Raw genomic sequence first — 10,818 nt, forward strand, 5'->3', positions numbered from 1 at the left:
GGGTGATGTGGTTGAGGGACTCACACTTGAGGGGGAGATTGTTGGAATCAAGTGTTAGAGTCAAGTCTCACATCGGAGAAGCCAAGGTAAGAGGGAGAGTTTATAAGGAGATGGACCCATAAACCTAATGCCTTAAGGTTTTGGGTTAAGATGTGGTGTCCAAGATCTCCTTGGTGTCTCCTCTCGGCCTTGGCCCATGGGACCTCGCCGTGTCTCCCTCAACAGTTATGCTAGGTACTAGAGTAGTATTGAATTTTTTTTAGAGGAAGTACACCTCTAATTACATAATCTGATAAAGATGAAGTTTAACTTAGGGGACACTCAAGGCATTTATTTGGGCACAATTTAATGAAAAGAAGACTTTGAAGATAAGAGACAACCTTAAAAGTAGAGGTGAGTATGAGAAAGAGATCTTCACAACTTAGGTCTCATTTTTTTTTACCAGATTTATTCTTGGATTGTACGTCTGTTCTAATCGTCTTCTAACAATCAAAGCCTTAAGGCTCAAAAGCATATCAACCGACCCAAAGGCTTGCTCTTAAGTAAGCGCCATGAAGGTGAATTGAATGACTTAGTGAAGCAACGTCCCTTCACAGCCAGTGTCCGAGCGGTTTCATGAAGGTCGATATACGACGAGCAAAGTAGGGCAGTCTGAAGCTGACCATGCACTCGAAAACTCCTGTTATCCCTTACATCAGAATCCCTACTTAAGGCCTCTTCCCCAAGTGAAATACTTTGGAAACCTAGGGTGAGGTTGATAGGGGTAACAATTACGAACATAAATCAAGAACCTTTGAGTTTTCCATTTAATCTCAGCACTATTGGATTACAAAGGAAAAATGAATGAGCATATAAATTTAAAGTAAATGGTCAAAGCTCTTAAGTTTTCCTTCACCGCCATGTCAATAATTTCCTCAGCACTCAAGTGCTCAAGTAAAGTAGATGAATCAAGTCTTGAGTGGCCCTTGCCAAACCTTGCCTAAATTCGCGAGTTCAAAAAAGAGGAAATGAGGGGCTCTTTCCTTTTTTCCCGTTAATATACCTTCATATGGGGGAGGTTTGTTACCTGGGGATGATAATTCGCGGTATAGAAGAAGAGTCAAAGTCGGTTTCATGCATGTTGGTAACAAGGCTATTTTCTAAGCTCACAAATAAGTGCTCAGTAACCATAGGTACGAGAGAATCTGTGAATTGTTGAGATTGGGATAAGAGGATGATGAATATGACTGCGAGTCATGGGACTGTTGTTATCATCTTCAATAAGCTCAGGTGATGCCGATTAGGGAGAGTCATTTCCCAAATCATTGACCATCTTGTCTACTTATTCAAGGGTCGACATTGTGAACCTACCTTCTGAATGCCTACCAATGTCGGACAACGAAGTCTGTAAGTTCCAAGCCAATCTGGCGACTAGACTCATGGTAATAACATGAGTATTCCTAGCACAGTTTGTCCTCACAGGAGGTCACTCATGCATCTTGTTGTCATGAGTAGTGCCAATCAAATCTTTAATGCCCTCATAAGTTGTATAGTCCCATACTTATACAGCCACAGAATACCTCTTGTTCGGGTGCGAGATCGGTTCATTAATGTGTCTGTCCGCCTAGAAGCCACTCCTTGTCTATGCCTCATTGCACCGAAGTTCACTCCCCTTCCTTTTTTTCCACAGGTGTTATAAAAAGGAGTTCATTAAGACAAGAGCTTACTTAGCAAGCCGATGACTTTTTTGAAAGGAGCATGAAGCAATACTTTTAAGAAAACATCTCATTATCCTGAACAAACTTCAAGATTAACTTAGAGTAGGCGTGTGTTCATTGAGCTGGAGTTCATCTACAACGACCCAATTATTGACTTCAAATTGATAATGTTCCAACCAACTTTGAGGGGATATATCAATTGTATGATGACCTCTCCAGAAAAGGCGGAACACAATGAATTACGTTAAGTTTGTGCTAAATGAAGTAAAACTTGTCATTGGACCAATTATCTTAGGGATATTGCTCCAAGATCTTCTTAAAGCTGCGAATCAGACGAAGGGTCTGCTTTTGTTTCTTGGTAGCCATGGAAGTTGAATCTGTAAAATTAGAGACAAGAAGTTCGTGAGAAGAAACTCCATAAAAGGTGTTTCGAGCGCGATCCTTCAAAAAGATTCTGAATGATTACTTGAGAAGCAATCGATTTTGGGACAGGAAGATGAATCTTATCAAAGTCATTAGGAAATTGCAGAAAGGAAAGATAAAAGGAAGGAAAGAGAAGAGGATTTGCATCTTCGAGATCATTTTCCTTAAAGGGATGAAAGGGAACCATAATTTGAAAAGTGAAAACAACGAGAAGAGAATAAGAGCCATTCTTGGGTTCAGAAAAGAAAAACTGTTAGGGTGGTTGGAGCGAAACAAGCAAACAATGATCTCTCCATGAACCTTATTTCTAACGGAAATTTTGAAAAGATAAGGAGTGTAGGGGAGAATGTGCTTTTTCAGAGATTTAGAATCAAAATATAAGAAGCATTAGAAAACCCAAGAAAAAAGAAAAACTAGAATTCACTCGAGAAATGGGAAAAACAGGAAGTCATAGGGTTTATTAATCTAGGAATCTCACAATTAGAGATTTGTAAAGATAGATAACGCGGTCGAGAGGGTCAGGTGAAAATTTCTCATAAACCATCAATAAAGACATGGAATAATGCATGCCATGTTAAGATTGACACAGGAAGTCTGGGATTCATTCTGTTCTGCTTCTAAGCCCTTAGGCCTAAAAGCATCTTGGCTGACCCAAGGGCTTGCTTTTAAGTAAGCGCCACGAGGGAGGACTGCATGACTTGGGGAAGTAACATCCCAACCCAACCTGTGTTCAAGCAGCCTCATGGAGGTCGAGATACGACGAGCCAAACAAGGCAGTTCAATGCTTATTATTTGTCGGAAGCTCTACTTAAGGACTTCCCTTCTATCTTCTAAGACAATTGCCATGGACTTGAGCCTATCAATAAAGGCATGTAATAATGCATGACATGTTAAGATTGACACAACAAGTGTGGGACTCATTCTGTTATGCTTCTAAGCCCTAAGGCCTAAAAGCATCTTGGTCGACCCAAGGGTTTGTTTTTAAGTAAGCGCCACGAGGGAGGACTGCATGACTTAGGGAAGTAACGTCCCAACCCAACCTGTGTTTAGAGCAGCCACATGGAGGTCGAGCTACGACGAGCCAAACAAGGCAGTTCGATGCTTAATATTTGTTGGAAGCTCCACTTAAGGACTTCCCTTATATCTTCTAAGACAACTGCCATGGACTCGAGCCTATCAATAAACGCGTGGTCGCTCATTTACATAACATGTTATCCATTCTAGCATTCTCGTGAGTCCTTCTAAGACTCGGGGTATCTCTCCTTGCTCTCCATTTCACTTGAGCTTCAGGGTGTCTTCTGCAGCTACCCTCTCTCTTACCAAGGACCGGCACCACCACCACCACACTCTCAAAGCCGCTGTTGGCCAAGTTTTGCTAAAGATAACGAAGAGGACTTCATAGTTCTACTCCGGGAAGAACTAACGTTAATACAACATCGTGGGACTCTGATAAAATGGTTCTGAAATCAAATTTAATACATTACACCCTCCGATCACTATTATAAGTGGAAAAATAACATTTTAGATTCATTGAATAAATGATGTATCTAGTCATTATTATAGACTAGATACATCATTTATTGAATGAATTTAAAAATTTATTTTTTACTTATAATAGTGACCAGAGAGTGTATATCTAACAGCTAATGGGGGAGGCATCTATTATTTTTTTAATGAAATATCCTGAAAGCCTATCTTGAAATATAAATAAATAATTAACAGTAACAGTAACATTCTCCGTAACTTCTATATATGTAGCAGCAGATTTCAAAGTGTTTCTCAACTTGAGCTCGATCGTGTAGAACTTTTTCCTTGTATTGTTGAGCACGAAGTGTGTAATCATGGCTCAAATTTGTGTCCTTGAGACGGCTGTTCAACTGAAATCGTGTCCTGAAAAGTTATACAACTTGTTCAAGAGCCAAAACCAGCACATTCCAAAGAAAACTCAGAGTGAAAAACTGCATGGCGTTGAGATTCACAAAGGCGACTGGGAGACTCCTGGCTCTGTCAAGATTTGGAAGTTCTGCATAGGTGCGTGAGTTGTTAAATTTAGGGGGTTAATTATATACAGAAAATTTACATGATTCATTTCTCGTTTGTCATATATTGATCGAAATCTTATGTTTGGTTTAGTGTCATATTTCGTGTCTCAATAATAAAATTGTTTTATGCCATTTTATAACCACAAACACATAAGATTATAACTCTCATATAGATGGTGTTTTTTAATTGACATGCATGACATAACTAGTTAATTTTGTCGTACCTATAATTTTTTTTGTATGTGATATCCGCATTAAGTTACCAAGTAGATTATTGTCATGCGTGCATAATAGGGTTTTGGACTTTTGGTTGTCCAGGCTTATTGACAACTAAGAAAGTGACATATAGAGATGGTATCTTTTTTTTAAATGATTTAAATTTTTTGCACACTTTTTTGTCCCTAAAGATGTTTTTTGAAATAAGGATAAATGACATCATAATGATTACATAGTTCATTGTTTACCTAGTTACCAATCTACATAGTGAGTTTCTTCAACTAAAGGGAGTTCATGTAAGCTTTTCCACATCATTTTTACTCCTTCCAATATTTCCTTAATCAGTTTTGTTCATTTCTCTCCCTTTCACCTTCTACCTCTTCGTCCTCCCACAGGTGATTGCCCTTCTCTCCACCACCATTGTTTCTAACGGACCACAATGACTCATCCACTGTTAGCCCACGCACATAAACTTTCTCGTTTCTCCCTCCACCTCCTCCTCATCTCCTCCCTTTCATCCTCCCCCACTCATCCAAAATTAGAACCTCCATCGCTCTCACCACCAAACCAAAATTATAACCTCCATGGCTCCATCCATTGTACCCCCAACCAAAGCAGAAATTAGATGGATAGATCGGAGCTTCTCAACAACAGGTGATACAAAAAAATGGAAGATAAATTTTGAATACAAATATAATAATTTTAATAAACTATTTATCTTACTTTAAACATATCTCATTTTAATTAGAATTCGTTTTAAATATTTTACCTAACTTTGGGAGACCCTGATAGATCGAGTTTATAATTTTCTTAACTGTTACACTTATTTCAGAGGGAAAGGAGGAGGTATTCAAGGAAAGGATTGAACTGGATGATCTAAACAGAACTATAACTTATGTTGCCGTGGGAGGAAATGTGTTGGAGTTGTATAGAACCTACAAGACAATCGTGAAGGTTGAGAATGGAATATTGAAACTGAGAATAGAATATGAGAAGCTCCATGAAGACACCCCTCCTCCAAAAAAATATCAGCAATTCGTCAGTAATATTGTTAGAGATATTGATGCAAACCTTGTCAAAGGTTAACCTATGTTGTGGATCAAGTTTCTCATATGATTGTCTAAAAATATAAAGAAATGCTAACAATATGCTATATTTTTTTTCCCTACATACACACGTTTTTATTGGGTAAATTTAATGTATATCCCATAAAAAAATGCACTATTTTGTGGGAGTAATCTAAATTACCCAATAAGAATTTTTGTTGGAAAAAAAATCATGCATGTCAAATAATATATTGTTACCATTCCTATATAGATTATATATGAATAAATGAAACCTTTATAAGATGGTGTGAGTAATGTAATATTCCAAAATGTTTATTTATGAAAATGTAGGTTCCTACGAGTACATATGGTTTTAGTTCTAGAGTTTAATTGGAGGCCACACTTATTGCAACTTGAGGATATGATACTTACATGCTATGTATGATAAGACATATTTAATCTAAGTATCTATTCCCCTATACTTCATCTATTGTCTGTATTATCTACATTATTTTGTGAGTTGTCCCTCGCGCCTTGCTTTGTTTGTGTTTGGGCGGTCGGCAAACTGCCAGACGATCGACAGCTAGTTCGAGATGATTCGTCGCTCGGGGTGGATCCGAAGCGGAATGACTACTGTTGAGCCTTGCGACGAGGACCCGGACTACACGCGTGATTAGATGAGGGTCGATGATAGTGGTGTAGGGTATGAGTGTTTAGAGTTTACTGATTTTGGGTGTTGTTGTCATAGCTCTGACTAGTCGTGTCTGTACTTTTGGGGAAGGGTAGGTTCCCGATATTTTTCTTTTTGTATGGTTCTCTGTATGGGAATCACAGGGAGTAGTCGGACGTTAAGAGGTATGGAGGAGGACGTTTGGGGCTGACTCTCCCACACTTCAGGATCTTGTATTTATAACTACACTAACTTCAATCCACTTTGGTTACTGAATGCCTTCGGGCTTACTTTATCACTTTGGGGTCTGGTTATATATTATGTTACGTAATGCATCACATGTATTGAATGCTTTGTATTAAGAAAGAAAAGAATAAGAAAAAAAATTACTTGCATTTTCTACATATAGTTTATGATAGGTTACTATTGTGACACTCGAAAGTCGGGATGTTACAAGAACCGTCCAAGCAATTTGATCATCAGTCAGAAGAGAAGACCACACTTATGAAAGAGAGGAATATTCAAATTGAAAGCTCTCTGACATTGTTGAAAGAGAAAGTCATGTGCAAAGAATCACGTGATATCTCACAAAGCACATTGGACAAGAAAACAAGTACAATAATGTCACCATCAAAGTTTCCTCTTTCTCTCACTAAAGGACTAGAGCGTTGTTGTTTATGCTACCAACCAACTGACAAGATACACTTTCTCGCATTTGGCTTCAGCAAAGGACACATGCAATGTATTTAATGCACCTGACAAGAAGACCGTTTGATCCAACGACTAGTACTCAAGATGCTCTACACGCTCCAACGACTCTGAACATACCCTGGAAGCTCTTGAAGTATTGAAGGAGAACTTGAAGAATTTCAGAAGTAAGAAACTGAGTTAGAAATTTCATCCATGTCGAAAATCTTTGTTAAGCAAGAAATAAGCAATATTCAAAGAAAATCTTAAGAGTCAAACCTTTCAGATATCGTCTGCTTCAAAGAGAGAAATACCTAAGAGTCAAATCTTTACTTCCAAACTCTCTAGATCAAGAACACAAAGTATTCCTTAGATTCAAATTCACTCAAAAACTTTGTAGCTCCCGAGTTTTGTAATTTCTACTATCCCTCTTGTGATAAGAGAACCTTGTAGAGCCAAACGATCTTAAAAAAGATTTAAGGAGAAGTCTTGTCTAATACTTGTTGGGAGAAGTCCTATCTAATACTTGGTTGGGAGAAGTCCTGTCTAATACTTGGTGTAGGAGAAGTCCTTGATACTTATTTAGTGGAAATCTTGGTTAAGTCAAGGACTGGATGTAGTCTCATCGTTTGTGGGTGAACCAGAATATATTGTTGTGTACTTATCGTCTACTCTCATACTTTATATCCAATGTATCAAACGATTGTGAAAATATTTCATAAACTTATAATCGTTTGAAAAACTCAAGTTTTAATTGAACACAATTCAAACCCCCCCTTTCTTGTGCTACTTTTTTCGATATCAGAGGGTTTTGTTGGGAATAAAATTTCATTGTCTGACTTCTATGTTTCCTTTAATTCATAAGAAATCAAACGTACATAACCATTACCGGTGGAGTAGGGTTTCCTGCCTATATTCCTAAACTACCTGATCTTACAAGAGATCCCACCTTCATAATACACGAGGTGTACTTACTCTAGGAGTAAGGATGCTGATGCTTGTTTCTAGTTCGCTAGAAACTTAATGGATGAATAAGGGGGGCGATGGTGATATTTGTAAACACACCCTTGGAGTAACAAGGAGTAGGAAAGTGATTCCACTACCAGTATGAAGAGTAGGAATACAGAGACGCTAAAGGTGGTCATGTTCAGAGATGAATTGACCCGGGATCTACACGACAATACACCTTTCATGTCCGTCCCGATAGGACCCTTGAGGTCGGGATTGGTATGTTGTTTAAGGCTAAGTGTTGCGTCATGTATTTTTGTCTGTGAGTTACTGAGCAATCATTGTCTGGTAAAGAGTGGATTGTGAGGAATGTCCATGTTCCCGAGACGACTTTCTGTGGATAATGAAGCTACGGCTTCGGGCTCAAAAACATACTCATCACATGATAAATAATTCAACTTAAAAAGGTTGGCGAGGGACTCTATACTTCTAATAAGTCATAGGGAGAAGTTCAACTGAAGGACGAAGATATAAGGGGGCTTTCACCATAATGCATTATATTCCTTGTGTTTGCTAGCATATATGTATTTGATGATATGTTAACGGGAGTTCTAACGTTTATCTTATATGATGTGTATTGAGTGAAATGTTGTGTTTGACTCACCCTTTCACTTATTTTTTATAAAGCAGATCACAAGAACTTAGATGAGTTACCCTCCGGTAATTGTGATCCACGCTGACCTCCTTGCTCGTGCTGGTTGGCATATGGAGCCTAACACTGGTTTCTGTTCGTATTATGGTCTCATTGTGTTTTGGTGCAGGGAACCAGGAGCGGCACATATTGGCTTTCCACTGTCCTCACCCGTGATGTTCTCATTTTTCCTACCTATACATGCATGGAGAGTCCGCCCACGGATGCCGAGTGATTCTCAGCAGCAGACTCCACCAGTTGATGAGCTTGTAGAGCCTGGAGAGCCCATACCAATAGTTCCGATCAAAGTAGTGAGTCCACACAGATCTTTTGATGGCGGACCGGTCCGTGGGTTCACCTCCACCTAGGAGGAACGCCCCGTGCTTCCAGGTGACAACCTGAAAGCGTGTGCGATCACCCAGATTTTCAAGAGATGCCAGACTCTACCAGAGACTATTCCAGAGGGGTGGGGCTTCAGATGTGACGCCCAAACTTGTGATACAACTAAGAATATTATTATGTTACTTGGCTAAAAATTCGATTTTTTCTTCTTTATTTAACCAAAACATCAAGGCTTATTAGTTTCCAAGTACATACTTTTTAAAATATGTTAGGTGTAGTCAAGACCAATTCCTAGTGAATACAAAAGTGTGATCCTGAGTCCAAAGCTCCTACCAACCGATAGCCACCATGGCTTAATAGTTTCTGCGCACAAAACTCGATCTAAGCCCAAAGTCTTGCCCCGCGTCTCTTGGCAACACAATCTCCTTCTTCAGCTTCCATCACTGTTAAAAGAGGAGAAAAACAACAAAGCAAACAACAGAGGGGTGAGAAGCAATTCAAACCAATCACACAAGAGAATAGCATAATGTAAATGAGCCAAACACACAATCACATGACAATATGCAATGCACACTACTATGCATGTGGGCCCATACGGGGAACAACTCATCCCGTCTCCTCGGAAAGCCGCCGGGAACAAAGTTCGGAATCCCCAATCGAACTTTTCTTGACCGACCATGATGATCATCAGGGGGCCTGCGGAATGACAAGGCTCTCCGGATGGGGCAAACCTCAAACAGCTTTTGGAGTGTCCACCTAGCCAAACCCAAAGGACCGCATGCCTACGCCTGGTACCCTTAGATCTCTCAATTTCACCATGGCATTAGTATCCAATAGCTTTTCGACCAACACCTAATCCACTTGATGAGGCCAATGCAAATGATGCATGTTTAACACCACAGGAAAACCTCATTCTCTGATTTCACATTCAGTAGGAATATATCCTAATCCACAACGTTCAGGAAACCTTCCCGAACAACAACATCTGAAATTCCAACTGAGTCTTTAGGAAATTGGACACCCTATTTAGAACCTTTCCTTCTCAAAACAATTCATAGATTCTTTTTAAAGTAAGTTCAGAAATCATTTAAGAATCATTTTCTAAATCATCTTTCCAAATCATTTTCCATAAGGATTTTCAAAGAATAATTTCAAAGAAGTATCGAAAGTCATTTTCAAAGCGTTTTTAGAAAGCATTTTATGAATAAGGATCAAAGGCTAAAGAATCTTTTTGAAACACTATTTCTTCTCCAAATAGGGTTCCTTTGCCATATCATCCATGGGGTATTCCTCTTAAGCATCACATCAAGAATGAGCACGGAATCTGTAGCACCACTCAATAATCAAATCAAAACAACAACATAACGCATAAGCTCATTCATGCATCACTATAGTCACACATCTTCAAATATCATCAAACGTGCATCATTAGTGGCACACAATCATACCATCACAACTATCACAGATCAAACATCACAGATCATCACAGATCCAACATCAATGATCATCACAGATCAAGAATCATCTATCAAACATCACAGATTAAATATCATAGATTAAGTATAAGGATTGTAACTCAGACAATCATCACTCTCAAAGAGCACACACAAGGACCTAGGAGGGTCCAAATCCATTCCCTCATACTATTCTCCATCCTGAGTTGATGACTTCTCCCCTCTTACTTGTATTCCTTGCTACCTGTTCACCTTGCTACCTGTACGCCTTGACCCATTCCTTCCGCTTACGCTGCGCAAAATAATCATCATACAAATATATTATATTTCTTAATTAAATTTAATTAATCCTCTTAACCAGTTAAGTCTTCTTGCTTAATTTAAGTCCTTATTGAGGCCTCAAAGTCCATATAGTCCGTCAAAATCACATACTCCCATGAGGTCATAAATGGTCAAGTCCACAATCCTAAGTTTGATGGAAATATTCACTGTTGAGATCTCAATCTTAAATTCATGTTTATTTTCCACTTAATTAAGGGTTCAAAAGTTATGTTCTTTGGAAAAGCACTTCTCAAAATTCACTCTTCAACTTTTTCAAAATC

General features: G+C 38.8%; 1 protein-coding gene across 1 annotated transcript; it reads left to right on the top strand.

Annotated features, from left to right (window-relative positions):
* The first annotated feature begins 3,890 nt into the window (after positions 1 to 3,890).
* LOC130737652 (MLP-like protein 328) lies at positions 3,891 to 5,910 on the top strand. Its single transcript, XM_057589468.1, has 2 exons — positions 3,891 to 4,151; positions 5,211 to 5,910. The coding sequence occupies exons 1-2, from the start codon at positions 3,962 to 3,964 to the stop codon at positions 5,462 to 5,464; spliced, it is 444 nt and encodes a 147-aa protein (XP_057445451.1). The 5' UTR covers positions 3,891 to 3,961; the 3' UTR covers positions 5,465 to 5,910.
* Positions 5,911 to 10,818: the final 4,908 nt, after the last annotated feature.

The sequence above is a fragment of the Lotus japonicus genome, chromosome 2 (assembly GCF_012489685.1).
Source record: "Lotus japonicus ecotype B-129 chromosome 2, LjGifu_v1.2".
Classification (NCBI taxonomy): Eukaryota; Viridiplantae; Streptophyta; class Magnoliopsida; order Fabales; family Fabaceae; genus Lotus; species Lotus japonicus.

What these genes read in the sequence shown, in the direction of transcription:
- LOC130737652 (XM_057589468.1), top strand. Translation starts at nt 3,962, where the DNA reads ATGGCTCAAATTTGTGTCCTTGAGACGGCTGTTCAACTGAAATCGTGT. An exon ending in GATTTGGAAGTTCTGCATAG is followed by an intron (nt 4,152 to 5,210) that starts GTGCGTGAGTTG and finishes CACTTATTTCAG; the next exon opens with AGGGAAAGGAGGAGGTATTC.